The 22,898-nt window shown below is 41.9% G+C and overlaps 2 protein-coding genes across 10 annotated transcripts in view; one reads left to right on the top strand and one right to left on the bottom strand.

Moving 5' to 3' along the window:
• LOC116039585 (zinc finger protein Aiolos-like) overlaps positions 1 to 22,898 on the top strand; it is a 67,587-nt gene that overhangs the window by 33,482 nt on the left and 11,207 nt on the right. The gene's annotated exons all lie outside the window — the stretch shown is intronic.
• Positions 1,246 to 20,893, bottom strand: LOC116039589 (insulin-like growth factor-binding protein 4). The gene is made up of 4 exons (XM_031284490.2): positions 19,965 to 20,893; positions 8,071 to 8,234; positions 6,955 to 7,080; positions 1,246 to 4,724 (listed from the first exon to the last, which is right to left on the bottom strand). The coding sequence occupies exons 1-4, from the start codon at positions 20,320 to 20,322 to the stop codon at positions 4,587 to 4,589; spliced, it is 786 nt and encodes a 261-aa protein (XP_031140350.1). The 5' UTR covers positions 20,323 to 20,893; the 3' UTR covers positions 1,246 to 4,586.

The following is a 22,898-nucleotide window of genomic DNA, read 5'->3' as shown; positions in this document are numbered from 1 at the left end:
TATTTAAGATATTTTGTGACCAAAATGTTTTGTGGAAAACTTAATAATAATATCAAATAAATCTTATCAAACACTTAACCCAAACAGCAAATATAAAGTCAGTTTTAAACACTAAGTTTTAATGGCAATTCCATTAATATCAGTAATAACTAAAAACACAAACGCATAAAAATGTTGTATTTGAAATAAACTAAACAAATAAATAAAACTCATAACTATAACAAACTAAACTGAACTATAATAAACATTAAATTAAGTCATGTGTGATGTATGCAACCTTGTATTACGGATAGTAACTGCATTTTTACCTCGCCAAGGAGGTTGTGTCGGAAACAGCTATCAACGTGTTGTTTAAATGCTCAGAGCAATAAAACCCAACACATCTTCTTTGTAGTGTCCATGTTGTTTCCACCTTACGACTCAAAGCTCATGTACACACAGAAGTTTGAAGAACGACTTCTCAATTCGGGAAAAGGCACTATCCGCGGAGCTCGTGAATGCGCCATTGGCCTTGTCGGAGGTCTGGGCCATAGATATGGTCTGGGCTCTCCGAATATCCTGTCACCAATGACTAGTTCATATTTATGTTCTAGTTCATTCTTAATTTATCTGTACTTTTTGTCTATGTGAGACAAGCTGCTGTATTGGAAAACATTTTCCAACCATTATTTATATTAGCAGAACAAACAAAACTGCCATTTAAAAACTATCTTTAAAAAAATCGTTGCAGCATGGCATTTCCATACTTCCTGTGACTTATTGGCCAACACGCATTAAAGGTGCAGTAGGTAAGACTTATAAAACTAACTTTCTGTCATATTTGCTGAAACTGACCCTATGTTCCATTAGAACTACATGAAGCAGGTAATTAAAAAAAAAAATCCAGCTCCTCTGGCACCACCTATAGCCTGTAGTGCGATTTTCAAAAATCCACCGCTCCCTGTTCAGAAGCACCAATCAGGGCCAGGGGGGGTGTCTAACTGCGTGTCAATCACTGCTCATGCACACGCATTCATTCTCCCTTATGGGGGGAGGGGCTTAGGAGACCGTTTGGGCTTTAGCGGAAAGGGGGGAGGGACTGAGAAGTTGTTGATGTTCAAATTTTTTGGCTAAGTCCTGGATCTTCACAATCCTACCTACAGCACCTTTAATACGCTGGATACCAATATATCTGTGATATGCTACAATCGTCCAATGCTTACACTAATATTACTACTGCTACTTATAATAACAGCAACACAATTGTAGTTTCTAAAGTGTTTTAATTGATGTATTACAATGTGTACATTTTCATCAGGTAAACATTTACAATATAACTGATCATTTAATTGGTTGAAACTCTATATTTCAGTTCTTTAATAACTTCAGTGTTTTAATATAAAGGTCCTGTTCCGGACAAGATACACAAGACCATAGCTGTTTCCAACCCCAGTCCATTTGTATGCATGCAAACATTACTTCATATCTTCTACACATTAATAGATAATATCAAAGGCAAACAGAAAGTCTATTCTCGCGAAATGCAATTATAGTTCAGTACAGCAAAGTTAGAGATCAAGCAATGTACTATAGCTTAAATACACAGTTTATGTAGTTAGAAGGCCTTTACAAAGTCAAAGCCAAAACCATTTGCCATCTCTCTCAAAGATTACAGTCAACAGAGAAATGTGTTTGAATGTGTTTAGTAACACTTCATTAGGTGATGAATGATAACCTTTTTGTGTGCATGCAGTTCACTGAATGAGTATTGATGTCTCCAGGTACTTTGCTTGTAGTCTTTGGAACGAGTTTTAGGATATTTGGTTTTTGACATTTTTAAGCTGTAGCAATGGTTCTCCACCCACGCCATGTTCTATCTTTCTGTCTGTCTGTGTTTTGGTAAACTACCTTTTGGATACAAGTGACAAGTAAAAGTGGTCATCAGGTGGCAATACACTTTTTCCAGCAAATTGACCATTGGCTTCAGTGATAAGATTAAATTCCTTGCAGTATGTAGTCTTTTTAGTCACTGGGAACCAAAAGCATGGAATTCTGACTGATATTATATATATATATGACATAATAATTAGACCAACACATAATTCCAATTTCATAAGTGAGTTTTTTAGCTAAATGATAGAATACAATCCACATACGCATCCAAGGATTGTTGTCCAGAATATCACCTTCAGGATACACTGAAGATACATCAGAGAAATCCTCAGTGTGATCATAAATGACAACATTTGTAAGATTCATTTTGAGAACAGGCTGGCCCATAATCAACTGTCCCCAGTTAGATGGTGGAGATTACGGGGGGAAAGCAACTACTTTTCACACCTGAAGGTTATGTTTCACTACCTTGCACAATAAACGAATGAGAGAAGCACCAAAATTAGAGGGTTGTACTTTTGTCAGACTCACTGTTTATATGCATGTACTACTGCATATACTACTGCATTTTAGAAAAAAGATGTTAGACCAAATTCAATATGGAAAAAATGTGCAAAAGTGCATAATAATCATACCAATAATAGTTTTCTGTTTCTGTGTGGAGCTGAATGAACCTCCCTTCAGTGTGTTGTGCTCAAATAGTCCTGTTGAAAGCTGCGAGTGAGGATTGTGGAGACATGGAAAGAATCAGAAATCCATTGTGTGACAGTAGCAGTGAATATCTGTTTCAACATATCTGACATTACTGCACTGTAATCTACACACCAATTGTGTTCTGCGTGGGACAGCAACCCTAGTAATGACCGCCCACCCCCCCCCCCCCCCAAGATGGATTTGTGCTTGAGTCAATAATAACCAAAGTCTCCCAGGGAACAGATGGAGAAGGCTGTCCATATTTGGTGGTGACAAACACCAGCATTAGCTTAAACCTGCTACTCCGCCCTGAACTCACAATGCACGCCACCAATACAATGAAATTGCTATAAGAAAATTCCCAGTCTCGCCTACGGTATCTAAAATATTTGAGTAGCTGTATCACTTGCACTGGTAATACACTCCTTTTAATTATTAGCGTGATGCCCTACAAACTGAAAACCAACGTTGGATTAGGAGAAAAAAATCTGGTTTCCACCTAATCAATATGTTATCTTTACTGCTACATCTCCTCCATTCAACGCTTCATGTTAACTAGGAGTTGTTGTGCTGCCAGGAGCTTAATCATTGAAAACGTATTACACTGCTTGTATATTTAAGACACGTCACGTCTGCAATTTACAACCCTACCCAAAGAAACAATGCTAGCAGTTAGCTGCAGTGATAGTGCAGCGCCAATGTGTGATGTTACGTTGAAATTGTAACAATGACATTGACATTGAAAACACACTTTGAAAGCAGCCTTTGCCAATAGCTAGTGCAGATGGTCACACATTTAGATGATCCTCACACTTGCTGATGCTAACTGCTCCACTTGCTGAAAATCCCAGTCTTCTGTTCCAGTCCTTAACAATGCCCCAAAAGTGCAGAAGCCATTTTCTTTCTTGTTGTTGTATTTTGGCACAATCAGTAAGTATATAGCACCACCAAAGTTCTCCCAAGCAGTTCTGTTGGAGAGAAATCCTGCATGTTGAAGCATATTCATACAAACGTGAAAGTCACACTGGCAGTTTAGCACCAGCTGGAGAAATAAGATTATCCTATCAGCAGTGTACAGAGTTCCTAGCCCTGCTCTGCTGCCAGTCCCTCTGGACCACACAAAACAAGCAAATCTTTTCTGGCCTTTCAGAGATACAGTTGTTCAAACTAATCTCACTTTTCACTTTGGTCTAGATGTTGTGAAAAGCCATGGCTTACTGTATCATTTGGTAACTCAAGGCAGGGGATTGTTGCATTCCTTTGTCTCTCTCCCCCCCTCTGTTTTGTTTTTCATTTGATCTGTTCTCATTTTCATCTTTTATTGCTACTCTTGTGTCGTCGCTGAACTACTGTAGACTTTGTGGTTGTTTTAACCTACTTACCAGATGGGTGGGGTTTACAACATATAGGACAGTAGAACAAGAGCCACGCGTTACAACCAATTACACAAATTGTGTGGAAAAACTAGTACAGGATCCTTTAATTGATAATCTCTCTGGATTATCCTGACGCAGTAATTCCAATTGATAAAAGTTCTCTAGAGAGAAAAAAAACAAATGCTGACAGCTACTGCTGTATCTCAGGTCTGATAATCTGGTGGGGGTTAATGCATTTTCTTACTTTTCCAAGAATACTCTACTGAAGTTAGACTAGACAAAAAAAACCACACATGTTGCTCTCTAACAAAGATCACAATTACAACAGTTACCTGTGGAAGGTTATTTTCTGCCACCTGTAACTTTAAAGCGCATGTGTCTGAAGACTATCGTTCTGAAGTTCACATAGTAGAAACAATACACAACAAGTGCTCAAAAGACTCAGAGATCACCTACTCTCACACACAGAAACAAAATAGCAAAAGAACACAATTCAATGGTTTCCTTTTTGTTGCGCAGGCTTAAGTACCGCTGGCCTCGGGTGAAGCAAGGCTTTGGAGCCAAGTCCTTTCCTCGTGTAGTTCTACTAATAAGCACCAGTTGAATTGAGCTGGTGCTGCACCCCCCCCACTGCCACTCCACTCCTCAATCTCTCAGGGTAGCAGTCATTAACTGGTGGCAGTCCAGTTCCCCTCGCAGCTCCAGCGGGCCCGGCAGCCTCATGCCCGTCTTCTGATCCACACACCAGCACTTTCCCCGCTGGCCGTCACGTGCCGGGTGACACTGTGGGCACAAAAGATGTATAGAATATTTTAGTTACATTAGAGCAGCTTCTTCAACAACATGTTTAAATATTAAAGCTGATCTAATAAATGTTTTTTTTTTTTTATTAAAATGAAAATTCAGTATTTTTCAACCTGGTCCCTATTTTCCCACGTTTGAGAGAACAACTTTAAATTGGTCCAGTATTGAGCGAGAGCTCCGCAGCCGCGAAACAGACTAGACTGTAATCCCATGGTGCAAAGGGGCGGGTTTTGCCACTGACAGGCTCAGGTTGGTATAAGTGTCTGACAACATTATGGAAAGGATCCTACAGAGAAATAAGACGTTTTTCTTTCTTTCTACCTTTTGCTCGATCGGGTCTGTGTGTTATTCTGTCGCGAGAGGTGACTGGTTGCCGTAAGACAGCGGAGTGAGAGTTGGAACAAGTGCCAGAAAGAGTTTGTTGTGATGGAATACAGTTATCTAAAAGATCATTTCCATAATGTTGCGAGACCCTTATATAATTCCAATCTGAGCCTGTCGGTGGCAAAAAAAAAAAAGAAAAGCAGGCTGCTCTTTCCAACAGCACAGGTCTAAAAAGCCCACTGTACATTACCCGTTCTGCACCAAACAGCACACTGACAACGTTAGCAACTAGCTGGTAAACACATTGCAGCCTTTAGCATCTAAAAAGGCCAGATATATCCCTCAGGAGTTGGTGAAAAACAAAACAGAGCTACAAGAGAGTGAATATTGGACTTTTCACACAAACGCAACTCCCGAAGAATGCTAATGTTGCACCCTCTCTGCTGGATGTGTAAATAGGCAACTGCTTGCAAGGCGTTTTGCTAACGTTTTTGGTTAAGGTGATGATTGATAAGATAAGATATACTTTTCCCACACTGGGGGGAATTCCCTTGTTACAGCAGTTCAAAAGAAAAATTCACACACATCAGAATAACACAAATACACATACAAAAAGTATTATAAGAAATAGAAAAAAACAGAATAATTAATTAATAATAATAATAGTAATACTAGTAATACTGTTTACACTATAAACAGCCTTATATAAACAGACAATATGATTTGTGTTTGCAGCTTGTTCTGCTGCCCCAAAGAATCAATGAATGCAGGCTTATATAAAACTGAGCACTAGGTTAGCCCTTATAGGTTTGATTATCCTAAAAGAGCAGTCAATCCTATTTTGGCAGAGCCATAATTCTCTAAGATGATGTCAGACCTGGCTTTTAAGCTTTTAAAGATGTTTTCATATAAACAGATCATACATTAAGACAAACTACACCCAGCTGGCAGTTAAAGTGGCCTTAAATGAACTGTGAGAAGAATATCAAGTAATTACATTATTTCATACAAAATCCATGCGATTCCTTCTGTGAACTGTTTAACAATTTGTGTAAAACCAAATTTATTGGGTGATTTTGTACTTTTTCTGTAGTGAATCACAGTTTCAAAGAGCCTCCAAAACCAGCTAAAAAAAAATCTCCGAGCAACCCTGCCATGAAATGATTGCCAGTTGTCCCTCATGACCTGTGCTTTACTTCCCAATAGGGTTTATCGCAGTGCCATTTTAGTTAAACAGTAAACAGATGCCTGTGAATCTGAGCAGTCTGAGATACTTCGACCACGTTACACAATCAACATCACTCCGACTCTTGATGACTGGTGCCTTAGCACAGCTTTCCTTTTATCACTCACTCTCCGTCTGCTGCTTTGATTGCACACAAGTCAGAGCGGTCTTATCTGTGTTTTTATGTTCTCCAATTCTCTCACTCTTATCGGTATAGTTGCACAATCTTGCAAAGGCAGAATAGCAAAAAAAAAAAAAAAAAAGAGTAACTGCGTCTACATGCTAATTGCATCCATCACAGCAATAAAGTCATTGTGTAAACGGTTTAAGGGAAACCACTTTACACACGCCCGTTCAATGCTTGATTCCTGAAAGAAAAATCCCTTCTTATGTGAGATTAGAATAAAAGGGTCTTGGCATCACCGCGACAGTCTGCTTGGAGACACTTTTGTGTTGATCTTGAACTCGTAAGACAATATTTCATCGGCTTCAGGCATGTTTTGTCTCTTGGCTCACAGATTTGATGATGTAGTTTGAAGTACAAAGATCCATTACAGGCATTCTTATTTGTATTGGCCTAATATTAGAGATTCACAGTTCACCAGTACACATAGCCAAATAGTGGTCATTCAAAAAGCTCATAGCTGTGAAATCACAGACCTGCTTAGGGTGGAAATCTCCGTTCTTGTCACAGTTGGGGATGGGGATGGTGAAGAGATCATCATGTGTGCGAGTGTTTGATGCCAATCTGTCCAACGCTCTCTGTAGCTCAGCACGACATGGAGCCTGTCGGAGAAATCATTGATCTGATGTTCATACACATCAGCAGAGTTCCAGACGGAGATCATGTATGAAGACATTTGCAATGGCGTAAGAAAACTGCTGTTTATAAAAGAATGTCAATTCATTAGCTCTGATTTTCCGAACAAAATAATGAGAAAGTTTAGATAAAATCTAAAAACCAGCCACCATAATTTAAGATATAATTTCAGATAGTCATAAAAAGTAAGGAATAATAGATCTGCAGTCTGAAACAATAGTGCGGTTTTTAAGTTTGAAAGTAAATACCAGGCAACCAGGCCAACTGGGAGTATGCTGACTTTAATTTTGCCATTATGATTTTGTTTATTGAAATCAAACTCAAAGTGCTGGTGTTGGGGTCATAGCTAAACTCAACGTCACACAGGTTTTAATTTGACACTAAGAAATGTCAGCATCCTTACATTGTTTGTGCATGTAGATGTACGTGCAAATAGTGCCGAGAGTTGGCTGCATTGAATTCACAAGCCAACTAATGAGTGCATGTGAATGTTTGAATGCATTATTATGGCAGACTTTTTAAATCAATCGGCACAGCCAATCCAACTGCATTCCCACAAAAGTCTTTCAAAACACTAAAACATCTATATGAGACTGTGGCTTTACTGTGCATTCATGTTACACATTTCAGTGTTTAATGAATGAGGTAAAACCGGCCTGTTACTGATTAATGGGGATGTTAGGATCCAGCTCTTGCCAGTGTTAAACCAGCAAATTGCATGTTGATGTCAATGTGCACCTCTACTTCATTTCGCAAGACCGCAATTAAATGCTATGGTCTGTAAATAACTAATTTTTAAATTTACAACCTGACTTTAACGCTTGTGGCTTTGGAACTCTAAAGCCTTAATGGGAAACACCTGCTGGGGCTGAGGCATGTGCTGCAGAGGGGGATTGCCTGGTGCCTGATCAGTTTTCCGTGAAACTGATAAGCTTTCAGAAGATGGTTTCTCTCACCAGCGCTGCCTTGGTCTCCTCTCTGGCAGTGTTGCTTCTCTGATTTGTGGATTTTGGAGGGTGTCGGGCCAGGGTCTTCTGTATGCAGCGCTTGTCTTGTGGACTGCAGCGGATATTGCTGTTGTTTGGGTGGTCAGGGATGATCTCATCCTGCCTGTCCATCGCTAAAGGACAAGGAATGATGCTTTAGTTCCTTCAGTTCAACAACAAGTCATTGAGTATTACATAGACAGTTAGAAACATGTGCAGGGCTTTTGTTGCAGGATTGTCAGTGCAACATGATATCATGTTTTAATGATATGAGCAAAATGTAGGGCAACGTCCATTAAATTTAATGCTTAGCTATTCTGCCTTCCCCCTTGTCCTTCTACAGAACATCCCATACAGCTGAACATGGTGAGATGTAGGCTAAAAATGAGGCCAGGTTAACCTCAGGGACACAGAGCTGTGTTCCCACTCTGGGGGGGGGGAATCCATACCTCAGCTCTCGCCCTGGTACTCAACTATGGCACCACAGCCATGCCACGAGCTCTGAGGCTTTTTATACCATACCACGCCTGTACTGCCACCCTCTGTACATCACCTTTGCATCCCTATAAACCTGCAGTCCTGTGGCCCTGCAGGCAGCCAGATGCTTCCTCAGGAAATGCCCCCCTCCCTTTTTCATTCTCCACCCCTCCACAACAACCTCAGTCTGTGCCAGATGGAGTTTGTTAGAGGGCATTTGCATTGTCACAAATGTGCGTGCGTGCGTATGTATGTGCGTGCACGTGTGTAAGCTGGTTGGTGGCAGGGGGGCACAAGATGGACTTGAAATGAGGGTTGTGTGTGCTTTTCTCTGTGCACATGCATGCACGCCACTCACCTGTGGCTTGTAAGACTTGGCAGAGTTTATGCTTTCTGCTCATAACCCGTGGCATTTTACAGATTGGCACTGGAATCAAAGCCCTTTTTAAATTGCGGTTTTACCGTTTTGAAGCTGTTCTCACACTGATCATTGAACCAGATCTGAGCTCTGGTTAATATCTTAGGTCACTGCCAGGCATTCAGGTAATTGCTGTTGGCAAAGAGACGATGAAGGTGGCTCAGTAGCCTCCTTAACCTTTACAATGTGAAGCCTTTTTTCAGGTCTACAATGCATGAAAGCATACATGCACACAGTCCAAACCAGTGCAAGCTTTTCTTTGCAGTACTAGTTCTTGAGCTAGTGCTGGCCCTGCTGTATTTAGGATACTGATCCTGGGCCATTCTCTGGTGATGACTAGTTTGTTTTTGTTTTTTTTTACAACTTGGCAATAGGAGCTGGAAGATGACCACGTTTCATTAAACTTTCTAGACAGTCATCTTGCTTGGCTTGTCTCGGGTGGGGGGTGTCTCCTGGCTGTTTGTATTTTTAGTCTTGTTGCTGTTAAGGCTTGCTCATCAGCATTTTCCTCCACAAGAGCCAACAGGGTTTCAGCTGTTTCCTTTGTTCCAAGTTGTTCTTTCTCCTCTTTTGCCAGTGCACGCTTTTCCGATTGCACGCTCTTTCGTAGGGCAAGCCAAAGTGATTTAGAAGTGGGTCAGGGGTGGCATGTCCTGTTTGCTACCACTGCGGTTTTCTATGGAGGAAGTTGCCACTTCTCCGTTTGGTTTCATTTGGATCAGCAGCTTTTGGCTTTTAAAATACAGTGCCCATAGTGCTTTATCAGCCACATAGAGCTGATAGACTGCAGTGCATTACAGGTGCACAGCAAATATAAAGAAAAGATCTTGAGTAAACATATAATCAGGAACAGTCTTCAGCTGTCTTTTTTATCTTTTGGTACAATGTAATAAGCTGAAACTAAGCCGACAAGATCCATTAAAGACATAAACAAAGCCCACTACAGGTTAAATTCATCATCAATTAATTTGTTAAATCTTGTTTTGTCTTATTTTAATAGCCTAGTGAGAGGTCAATACAGCATCTAAATAGCAGATGGTTACATAGCCAGTGCCGTTACATATATTTACTGTGATACATAGGGTTGGGTATTGTTTGGGTGCTAAAATGATTTTTTTAATTTTTAAAACAGCACCGGTGCCTGAACCTATACTTAAAAAAAAAAAACGGCTTGTGTATTGCTAAGGCCATATGATCAAATTTAACTCTGTACTCAGGGACTGCACATTTCACTTTCCCCTGTTTATTTGCACTACACCACTCTACCTCACCTGTTAAAATACTTAAAATACTTCTTATTTATCCCATTTTATTTCGTCATGTAAATACTCAAGTGCCTTGATTGTGATTCTGATTGTTTATTGTATGTCTTGTTGATAGTTGATTGTTTATTTTTATGTCTTGTTAATTGTTGATTGCTTATTTTGTCTTGTTGATTGCTTATTTTATGTCTTGTTGATTGTTTATTTTTATATCATGTTAAATTGTTTGTTTATTCTATGTCTTTTCTATTTATAAAAAGCTTATTTTTTGATTGCATTTTGCACCGTGGGTCCGAGAGGACTGAAATTTCATTTGTGCCGTATGTCATGCATGTATAGCACATCTGACAATAAAGCTGACTTGACTTGACTTAAATGATTAATTTAAAATGTGACAACAATACCTTATTTTACCAGTCAATTGCTGTTAAACGACAACAACAAAAATAATCTCTAGATGGCAGAAGGGAACTTTACAATAACATTAAATGCACCATGAGCTTACGAGGTCCCGTTGGTGTTGTTTCTCCGACAACGTTCTCTGACTACTGCTGCAGACTGTTGTGTGTCCCACTGTTGGAACCCTTTCCAGTGACACAGCCACACTTTACACTGTTTAGCTGTCAGCATTTTTACCGTGTTTAAGCCAGCTACTAGCTAACAGTAGGCGTTACCTGCTGCCAAGTGTAGTGTTAACTAGCGTCACATGCAGTGATTCTTCTATTGCCTGTCAGTTTCGGAGCACCAAAGAGCAGCGTACTGGGTTTCGGTACCAAGCCCTAGTGATACAGCTCTGATCAATACAGTAGGGTGACCACAAAGCTCCATTATGTTAGCACTTAGATGACACATTCCAAATCTATTACACAATAAACTGCATTGCTTGATCAATCTAGTTCTTAGTCAAGTATTTGTTGTCACTGCACATTTGTGTGCTGCTGCACTGATGTAAATGCAAATGTGTTTGTCACACTGGCCAATGTGAGCATCATTCATTATGGGATAGAGAGAGCAGTCTGATTGGCAGGCCTCCTCTTTCAGATGAACACATTTTCTACCTCGGGAAACATCACTTTACAAGTTCATTGCATTTACACAATTTAATCTACATTAAGTCCATGCCAAGTCCTCTGTTTATGTATTTGTCTTTCTTTTTGCAGTCCGTTGAACAGTGACATAAGGATCTCAAGGGGTTGATAGGTTTCAAATTCCACTGTTTGTGGCTTCGAGGTTGAACTTGTAAACCTCCAAGACAAATATCTTCCTTCAAATAAATATTTAGTTATGCTCAGCGAATACTTTCCTATGGTTTACACTTCCACTAGCTTAGATCTCTGATCTAAGCCAAAAGAGAGTTCTCTATGTGAGACAGTTGTACTAAAACTTTTTTTAAAAACAACTTGGCTTGTGCTCTGCAGTGTTGGGAGTAACACGCTACAAAGTAACGCGTTACTGTAGTTCCACTACTTTTAGCGATAACGAGCATGTAACTAAATATTTTCTTTCATGAAGTAACGCAATTACAATTACTGAAATTTAAATGAGTTCGTTACTCTCTTTTGTGAAAAATGAACGCTTGCAGACAAGAAGACAGATAGGCCTACTTTATGGTGGCGCAATGATACACCAATCGAACAATGAGCATTAAACCACAGCATGGCAGATAGTGCGGATAGAATGAGCTTTCTCTCCTGGAAGTATGGACATTGTAAAATGATAACAAAGGAGGCAGTTTATCATTTAGTCTTCTTTACTCTGAGCTCCCAATGCAAGTAACAAGTGAGCAGTGACACACACGTTTTTGGGTGCTACCGTATATGTCACAGTATACGCGCAGGCACATTTTAACTACCGTATATCACAGACATTACTAAGACAAAAATGTAGTGGTGAGTTGTCAATTATGTGCAGGTGTAAAGAACCTATCCACATCTAAGAATAGCAATTCAAATCTTCTGAAGCACCTGTTGAAGCAACACGCTTCGACAAAGCTAGTAGCGAAAGATGCTAAAGGCACCACTCCATGCAAACAACCAAAGCTAGATTTTACACGGACTACAGCGCAGCCGATAAGCCAGGCAGAGCTGAATAAATTGATTGCTAGGTATACTGTAGGCCAATCACTTTTATTTCATTGGGCCTAATGTGGTAAAAAAACACTGTTGAATGACTGAGACAATCATTTCGTTTCAAGTATTAAAAGGGACTTTTGTACTACTGCTTAATTTGAAGGCCTGTTGCCCTGTTGATTACAATAAATAGGTCTAAAAATTATGTTTATTGTTTGACTGTTCAGTACTGTTCATATTTACATTTAAAAAGCAGACATAAAAGTAGTTCCCTAGTAACTAATTACTTTTGATATACAGTAATTGGTAAAGTAATTCAATTACTTTTAAAAGAAGTAACTAGTAACCGTAACTAATTACTAATTTTCAGTAACTTGCCCAACACTGGTGCTCTGTTTAATATGATACACTGAGACTAGTTACAAGGCGCTCATGAAGTGAGCTAGATAGATTAGCCTTTTACATTTGAGTTTACATTTGAGCTGCTGAGTAACTTCCTTACCCTACAGTCACATTAGCTACAAGAGACAGCGACAAAGCGACAGGCTGCCATTCATTTTCAATGGGAGTGGCCGTTTGCCAGCGACGAGCTTGCCGCTGCCACGAGCAAGGCGGGGCCGAAATAGACAAGAAGTCTATTTTATGCAAATGCTGAGCGATGCGACAAAGCAACTGCCAATCGGAGCGAGGCAGTGTGAGGGCAGCGTGACGTATGTAAGTTGGTTGCTTGAGTCGAAGAAAAAAAAAAAAAAATTGAATAAAATCATTCAAGATGGTGGAAACGCTTCAGGACATCGTATTTCTGTATATATCTGATATGTTTGGCATTTTATCTCATATTTTGTTACTTCTATCGAGAAATAAATGCTTTTAAATCCAAAAATATCCTTCTTGTGACTTAACAATACCTCTGAAGTGACTTTTAAGACGTGCTCGAAGGTAGCACCAGAGAATTTTTGTTTACTGTTGCCAAGCAACCAGGAGTAAGCTAGGCACGCCCAGGAGCGTCCACAAGCGAGTGTCAAGGGGGTAAGCCTCTCCTCGGACCGCGATCCTCCTATGGCGCCATTTTGATGCTAATAAGCCATCACCTCCCGTTAGCATCCCATTGACTGCCATTCATTTTGGCGCCACTTTGACAGAGAATAACTTTACATCTGAAGCGTTTAAAGACTCTATTTGTCCATTGTTTATTTCTAAAGAAACACGACAATGTATAAAAGGCTCCATTACCTTGTACCTCACGTTATGGCTCTGTAGCAGACCTTTTTGTAAAAATAGGCTAACGATTGTGTCATAACCACGAGACTTACTGTCTCATAGTAGAGGAATTACCGTATAGTACAGGAGAAGCTCGCAGGCAGTTTCGTCTTACATTAGCTGTTTAAGTGTAATTACTAATGTTAACTAGCATTTTAGTTAGCAATAATTAGCCTGTGCCTATGTTATCTCCTTACATATACCTACGCTCTCCATCTCTGCAAGATTGGGAATGATTGAGATTTCTCTTGGCACAACTACCAGAAGACTTCCAACTTTCAGACACGTTGCTCACGTCACATTTACGTCGTCTCTCTCAGTTGGAGGCTGCGCACTAACCCTAGCCATCACCGGAAAAGTGCTTCTAAGTGGCTTTCACTGGTCTCCGTCCAGAGCAACGGGATCTGTTGGTCCATTCTTATATATGTCAATGGCGAGTGTGTCGCTCTCTTTTGTAGCTAATGTGACTGTAGGGTTACAGGGCGTAAAGCCTGACTGATGTATCAGCCAATATTAGCTTATTACAGATATATCTGTATTGGCGTTGTTATTGCCCTAAGTAACAAGAAATTGGAGAACATATTTAACAAACTACTGTACTGACAGGTATATTTTTCAACTGTAAAATGCCCCACTCAGTACTTATGTTGGTCACAATTCTTTAAAAAAAAAAAAAAAACTAATGTAAGGGATTCCTATAAAAGAAAATCCTTGTTTTTTGTCTGACCTCTAGTGGTTTAACTTCTCATTTTGCTGCAGTGATGTAAGAATGTACTTCAGGGCGTGTCGGTACACCGTGACATTATCGTTGGGTGTGGTTACAGGTGCAACAGGTGTGGTTAAGGGTGTATCATAGCACATTTCTGACCAAACGCACTGAACTTTTGACCCAAATGCTTCGAAGTTTCCAGCATTTTTGTGAAAGCATTCAGTCATCCAATCCACACTGATTCTGTCCTCCATAAACATCTTAGCTGCCAGTCAGCAGCAGCTGACTTTTATTTCCCCGGGCACCGTAGCAAATGTAGTAAAACAGGCAAGCTCACAGACAGACTGGAAGCCTTGATCAAACATGGGGGAGTCAATGTGCGTCGATACATTTCATAAAATGGAAGCGTATCTGTTCAGTGAGACGCGTGAGTGATGTTGCTTTCTATGATTCGTGGTTGTCAATAGAACTTTCGACTGTCATTCAGAATGGAAATGACAGACAGGAAGTGAAGGGAGAGTCAACGAGAGAGATGGAGAAGTCGTAACTTAGAATATATTCTAATATTTCCCAAAATTGATATTCGGCACAGCCCTACATATGTTTATGTAAAAGAAAAGCTCAGATATCCAAAATACAAAAGAAACCGAAATGAAATGGTAGAGCAATGGTGCAATCAGTATTGCTGAGATCTTAAGTTAAACTTTATTAATCTTATATAAGCTTTTTGTCTCGCCACTAGATAGAATAGATTGTATGGCTTTGACAGCAACTAATCTCCTGAAAAATGAATACTCTTTGGGCAGGCTACTCCTCCAAAATGTTTTGTAACACTTTGATAAGTGCTACAGTTTCTGGCAGCGACTTGACAAGTCAACTAGGCTTACTACCAAAAAACTGCTCTCTTCAGTCAACACTGGATCCTGGTTTCCAGGCAGGAGATTTCTTTGAATCAGTTAATCATCTGGCTTGATGTCTAGTGCAGTTGAAAGAGCATCATTAAAGACTGCCAGCATGGGCTGTAAGGCCAATGACAATTTTGGAATAGTGTCATTTGTTAAAGGAAAGATAGAAAGTAAAATCGACACGATATCACAAAGGCAGCCTTTGTGAAAAGGGAAACCTGATGCTGCTTTGGCCACTTCCCATCCAACTGATCAAAACCAGGCATCCAGAAGTACGCCATGCAGAGCAGCAGCAGTGTCCTGTCTTGATTTACTCTTTAAGGAGCAGAAAATAATTAGGAGCAACACATTTGAAAGGAATTGAAAAATGCACATGCCTAGACTGGGTAAACCCAGCCCGATCTGAAATTTGCGGGAACCAATCACAAACTGGCTTATCCACCTGGCGCGTTATTGGCGGGTTTAAGACGATGACGATAGAGAAGCGACCAAGCAGCTTTTTGTTTACATTCAAAAAGCCGGCCACCGAAGCACAGCACTCCATGCCAGCAACCCGTTGATGCCGCTGTCGCTGCTACGTCACCCGGATCGTTGGTCTGATTGGTTGAAGGACTATCCAATTGCGTACAGAGTCATTTGAACTATGCCCGTTGATCACGCCTCTTGTGCAGTAGAAAATACAGAGCAGACTCCCCAGACTAATGTTCAATCTTAAAAGATTGAGCTTGGTCTGGTGATAGCCAGACTAGCACATGCCTACTTTCAATCCTAAATTGCACAAGCCCTTTTTTATTTATTTTTTATTTCACAGGTAAATTATAGATTATATTTAGGAGAATATTTTGCTAAACATTGCTGCTGTAGAACTAAGTTCACAGAAGCCAAAAAATAAAAACATCACTTAATAGCCACAGAAGCTTTCTAGCAGTGTGTTCATTTTCAATGAAGAAAACATGATGATGATTAGAAATGAATAGCATTTCTACGGGCAAGTAGTCTGGATCGACGACAGTACATTTCCAGGATAATTGCCTCAAATCCGGGGCCACCAGATGTTCCTCACCTTCCACTCTGTTGCCGCTGTTGCCGACGCTGAAAATGGCAATTTTTGAAGAAATCTTAGATCGTGCAACAAGGCAGCTCTGCTTGGTTCTTTCGGGGAATGATTGTAAAGATTTACAAAGAATATGTTTACAGTATTTCCTCTCTAAACTGGGACGTTTTGGGACCGATTGGTGGGATTGCTGTGGACAAAGAACACACAGCGATACACTGGTAGGAGCAAATGAGGTTTAACCTTGTATCCAGCTAATTTAAATAGCTCATGTTACTGTATTGTGTGAACAGTTAACTTTATTCAATATTGTATGTGGGGTTTTCTCTTGCGGGGTGCAAATGTTCCACCACAACAAGTTCCTTCCCCAGACTATGTTGCAGAGGCAGCGTCGCTGCGTCTGGAGCTTAGTGGTTGGTTTAAAGAAATGCAAACAACCCAGAGCGTTTTTTTTTCTCCAATCCTGGAATGTTTTGTGTGGAGGAGCCAGACCTAACTACGCAGCGCTGTGGAGATAGGCAAGCGAGGCTAACGGGCAAGTGAAGGGGCGTACTGCCTGGCATATTAGTAACAAATACAACTTGTAATTGTTATAAAAGGTGTGAATTAACAATAACGACCACTGCTCAGAAAATATACTTATTAATAAAAATCACCATTTTTTTAAGCCACTGACATGTAGATTGCTGCATTGTTTTTATTGGTGAACCAATAGGTTCACGAAAATCCTGTTATAGCACCCTAAAAGCACATGCACATCTCTAACCGCTTCACAACTCCCCACACGTGCCGAGGAGTCCTCGCCCCGTGGGAGAAAGGAAAATCTAGGTTAGCAAGCTGCTTTCATAAAGACCTGTGTGCGTCACTGTAAATTGGGCATGGTTGGACCGAGTCTGGCTCTATTGACAGCTTCATTCATGCAGCTCCTCTGGTGCCTGTAGGCGTAAGACTTTCATATCTGACATCTGTATCAGTTTGTAAATAATATCCAGTTCACTGTCAGAGGGAAGCATTTGAATACGACACCAGGGCAGACTCGGCAGGAATGCAGGAACTGATGCCAATACACGCATGATGATTTATTCTAAGTATTAAGATAGCAAGGGTTTCTAAGAATGAGATATTAAGATGCACCAAAGCTGTCCTAGACCTTGACATAAGATGCAGTGTAATGCTTGTTGTTGCTATGGAAATTTGGTTCAAGAATAGCCCTTGGGTTGATGCATTTTGAGAGAAATACAGTTTTGAACCAAAGAAAATGGTATAATAGCTCATAACTCTTGCCAGCCTTCATGAACTTCCTTGACTTAGCTTTTTTTCTTATTTGGTTAACAGAAAATCAGCTTTAATGAATAAAGTGGCAATCATGAGGCAGCACAAATGTGTTATGTTGCAGTATCGAGATGCAGAGCTGTAACTATTAACCTGAACACACTCATTTCTCCTCAAAGGGCTGTCATATCTGCCTCTATCCTAGGGTCGTTTTTATTAGGAATTCTCTTGGTTTTTAAAAACCCTCTTCTATTTTTATCTAGCATGTTCGCTGTTGCTAGGAGTGGGGCAGTGTCGGACATGTATTCAGGAGATGCACCCCCTTGTTTAATAATGCATAAGTACGGTGAATGCGCCACAAAGGAAATCTCCTGCTTGTGACTGGAGTTTGCTCTTCGCCGCTCCCCTATGCCTTTCTAATTGTCTCGGCTGCCATGGTTTACATTGAACATTCTTATACAGCGGATCTGTGCTGCTGCCCAGAAGAATTGATTTACAGTTTTTTTATTGGGCAGAGCTTTCCCGCTTTGCTATGACAGACTCCAGGGGTGAGAAGAAGTGTGGAGGCAAACAGAACTCTGCACTCAGATTACAGAACACCAAAAACAACAACTTGTGAACTTTCCAAAATCCTCCATCCACGGGTCGCCCCGCCCCATGGAAAAGGACCCAAGACTCCCTCCAGAGCACCATAACTCAGACAACGCATCATCAAAGAGCAGAAATAATGTTCAGGGAGAACATTCTGCAAGATAAAACTAGTGTGGATAGACAGAGCCGGGCCAAGCTGAGACAGCCCTCTTGTTTTTATCATTCTCAAAACAGCGTTCCTCTTCTTTCTGATTCCATTTAGTCATGCTATGTGCCGGCCTAACCTATGCTGGCCCTGCACAGAGAGCAGAAGGCTCTCATTTCAGCCCTGGCAGCAAGAGTGCCGATGAGCTCATCCTCATGAAGGAGCTGGACGCGGCGGGCGATGCGCTTGAAGGCTTGTTAGGGGTGGGGTGGGGGGGTTGTGGGGAGGGGGGATGGGGGGGGGGGGGGGGGGCGGGGGGGTGCACACAGGGCCAGGGGAAACAGATGCAGCAATGAAGATGAGAGTCCTGGGAGTTTTATATTGGCTAAGTTCATCCAAATCGTTGGTGTTCTGGCGCACGCAGATAGCCTACTGCTATTACCAGTAACTGTCTGGGAGCCTGGGCTCAGTGGAAGCAACAGCGGGCCAGATAGTTGATAATCTGGAACAAATGAAAGAACCACCTTGTCTGCGACACATACCAATTGTCTCATATGATATAATGGAAATCAACACCGCTCCCTCTGTGGAGAGCAGAGGAAGACAAACAGTGGAGACCGTGTCATCGGTAGAAAAGAAGTTAACGTCAAAGCAGTGAACTGGAACTGGATCTGCAGATAAGACATCCAGCATTAGACATCCCACTGTGTGAAAGTGGAAACAGACTCTTCGAAGGAATGCAGCAACAAAGAGGAGAATAAGAAGCGATACCAAAAGAGTGCGATAGAGACATCGACAGTAGAAGAAGAGTTAGACATCTGCAGCAGCAGGACGAGGAGGAGGGGGAGGACGAATGGGGGCATCCGTGAAAGAGCGCCAAGTGAATTACTGATTGCAGAGAGCTCTAATAGCCCCAGACTGGCCACACTCCATTACAGTCATTTCATACAGCAGCTTTTATTACCTCCTCCCATTACACACACACACACACACACACACACACACACACACAGAGACTCTCACATGCCCAGTACCACCACAATGCATTTCATTTCACTGGCTGCACTACACGACTACCTGCAGGATCTCAGTTTAACATTGGCACGATGAGGTAAATGCTCTCCCAAGCCTAATGCAAGGTTCCTTAACTAAAACAGGTAACTAATTCACACGACACACAGTCACACGTCCCTGCACACACACTAACATGCACACACGCCCACCTCAGCTATCAGCACAGCGCTCTCCTCTCTGAAGCCTGCTCTGCGTCTTACAGCAGGGCCCCTTTCACAGCGAGCGGCCGCAAGACAGGACAGTCCAGTCCAGGCCAGGCCATGCGTGAGGAGTTGGTGTGTGTCCACGCTCTGGTTCAGGGCTTAACCGAGATTAGGGTAAACAAGCAGCACATTGTCACACCCCCCGACTCCGACTCTGACTCTGCCCGGTTCAGGTAAGGCCCAGGGAGCGGAGAAAGCAAATATTCTGGCCTGCTCGGCAACGGGTCTTTATAGAGACCTGGTCAGCTGTAGCTGACAGTTGTTACACACTTCATGCTATGAGAGCATTTTGACAAAGAAATTTGCAGATATTAAACGTGGTGTTAATGCTTTGGTGCTGTAATTGGCAATGAGTAAAAAGAAGAAGTGTAAAGAAGTGCCTTTGTCATCAGTTCACACACAGACTCTGACCCCTTCGCTCTCACCTGAATTCTCCTCCACCTCCCTCTCATCAGTGCACACCCCCTGGCCGTGCATCAGCGAGTGCAGTGGTCTCTCCACGCCACGCGGCGGGTAGCAGCGGAGGCCCGTGCCACATCGGGGCGAGTAGACGCCACAGTGCGCCCCTTTTGGCAGGGCACAGGTGGGACAGCAGCCACAGCCGGGCTCCCGCACCGTCTCCTCGCAGCCGTCTGGCAGACGGCAGCTGGCCAGCCTCTCCTCGGAACACACCGGGCAACGGATGGCCTGGTCCGACAAGCACAGTGCCACCAGCGACAGGGCGCCAAATGCCCAAAGGCCCCAGCAGGACGGGGCTACTGCCACGCCACCTCTACGCACCATGGCAGCCCCGGCACCTGCAAGCAATCCTTTGCCCTCGTGTATGCTCCCCTTCTGCTTCCCTCTCCTCTGAGTGTTGTACAGCTTTTGATCACTTTCTAATTCAACCGCAGATTTCAGACCAACTTGGGAGATTTGAGAGGAACGCTTTGTCCAGGATGGTCTTTGATATTTTCAGCTGGTTAGTGTTTCAGTTGCAGGGACACAATGCCTCTGCTATATTGCCCCTCCGTTCCCCTGATTCAATTTCACACCGCAGAAATTGGAGCCTGCTCGTGATCTGCTCGGCTGGTAAATGTAGTGAAAGAACAAGTTTTTTGTTATGTTGGAATGAACAGTTGCAGGAAGGATATCCATCCACTGTGTTCAGGTGAGTCTTGCTCTGTCTTCGAGTTTGAGTCCAGAGGCTCGCCCGCCCCCTAATGAAACACCGAAAAATCTGGTCTACAAGTGTCCAAAATCAAAGCAGGTCATCAAAAGGCAACGTTTTTAAGTAACGGCTGCAGTTTCCTCCTCTTGCTGGTGTGCAATATAAAGTACTCGCTCCTGAGAATGGCTCAACACGAGTGGCTCTCCTTGGACTTTATACTGGTCCATGGACACGCCTCTTTCTACAGTGAGAGAGGAGCTGAAAAGCACAGCAGAGAAAAGCCAGGCTAAAGCGCTCTCCCTCTGTCTTACTCTCCAGCTCTCCTACTCAGACACACAAGCTTGTATACACTCTCCCTCACTTGTCCTTTCTCAATCCTGAGTGCACGCAGAGGAAAAAAACGGCTGAATCGCCCGCTCACTTGTTCACACACAGATTACACTTAGTTTTCTCTCCCCACCCTCGTATTATTATTTTTTTTTTTTTCAGTCAAACATGTCGAGTTTTAGACATGTTTGATTGAATTTTAGAGTCACAATTGCTCTAATATATTGATTGCATGGATGAAAGATTTTGATCCATAAAAACCTAAAAAAAATAAAAACTAAACACATCAGACTTCCACTTTTATCAACCCCAAATGCCCAACACACACACACATGCACACACACACACACACACACACACACACACACACACATATACAGACACACACGTGTATGTGCCTCTAGGGTCGAAACATTGTTCAAACAACAAAGCAAGCTCCTGCCTGCTCCCTCAACAAGGTCTCCGTGTGTGTTTATGAGTGTTGTTTGTTTGCATACGTGTGCGTCCAGTGGTCAGTCCGGTCTGTGCTGCTGCCCCCTGTCATTATGTCGGCCCCCAGATCTCTCTCTAGCAGCTATAAAAGGCAAATGGACAGTTTACCCCTCCTTGCTGCCGCCCTGCCCCCACCGGTCCTAAAAAAGCCTCCCACCAGTAGGATCGCAGGATAAGTTTTAACAACGCTACGAAGCGGGACAGCTTATTATACATGTGTGTGTTTCTGATCATGTAAGAGTCTGTAAATCAGCGTGTTACTCTATTCTTGTTTGCCCGTGTGTGCAGCTATGCCCTACACCCAGCCTTTAAGGTTTTGAATCATGGCTTTTATTGGCGACATCGCTTTCTTTCTTTTTTCCCTGTGTTCCTTTGCCTCCGTTTTGCCATGGAAACCCAGCATGTATTGTAATGCCTTTGTGAGTGTGCTTTCTTTCAGCTTATTTTTTTCTCCGGGCTGGTAGCTGGTTGCCATAGGCAGGCCATGGGCCACAGCCAAGCCTTACAAGGCCGTGCACCACTCAGGTGGGTGCTGGCGTGTGTGTTGTTAGTTACACAGCACCCCGGTAAATAATCAGAAATTAGTCAAGATATCATCGACCTTTCTGTGATACAGACACTTCCCGCATTGTGAGTCAAATACTTGAAAGAAAAACTACATCTGGTTAGTTTCAAGTAAAAAGCTTGACTCACTGTAATAACAATGTACTAAAGCAGTAGGTAGTTAGTGGAGCCGCGCACTGGTCCTGGAGCTCACAAGAGAGCCTGCAGTTTCATTATGTGTCACTTATGAGGTGTTTTTCTGTGTGTGTGTGTGTGTGTGTGTGTGTGTGTGTGTGTGTGTGTGTGTGTGTGTGTGTGTGTGTGTGTGTGTCAGGGATTCGTTATTGTCATTACACAATACCGGATTGCACAATGAAATTTAGTTGTTGCATGCGAATAGATTCCTTCTTAGTCATTCTCAGATAGTCGAGATATTTCTTGGCATCACTTTCCATGTATTTGGTCCATTTTCTCCAGTTCTTGTCATGGATATGTCCTTGTAAATTATGGCTGCACAATATGAGGAATATATAGAATTGCGATTATTTTTGACTGACATTGCGATTGCAAAATGATTGACGATATTGGAGGGAATGATCATTTTTGTATCATTATTCTCATTTTTATTGAAAAATATAAAACATTTTCAATGATTATAGTGTGATTTTTGCCATGATCTGTAGGATAGGATTTGTAGGCCGAGACGTCTCTGCAGCACCACAATATTCATATTCAGAATGGTTTGACACATATTTTGCCTTTAACAAATATTGCACCCCCCTCTGAGATTTGGATATTGCACTAGTCCATTTTGGCAATTCCATTTTGAAAAATTGTGCAGCCCTGG

Source organism: Sander lucioperca, chromosome 4, assembly GCF_008315115.2.
Source record: "Sander lucioperca isolate FBNREF2018 chromosome 4, SLUC_FBN_1.2, whole genome shotgun sequence".
NCBI classification, from domain to species: domain Eukaryota; kingdom Metazoa; phylum Chordata; class Actinopteri; order Perciformes; family Percidae; genus Sander; species Sander lucioperca.
Note: the sequence above shows the minus strand (reverse complement) of the source record. Positions and strands in the feature narration are given on the sequence as shown.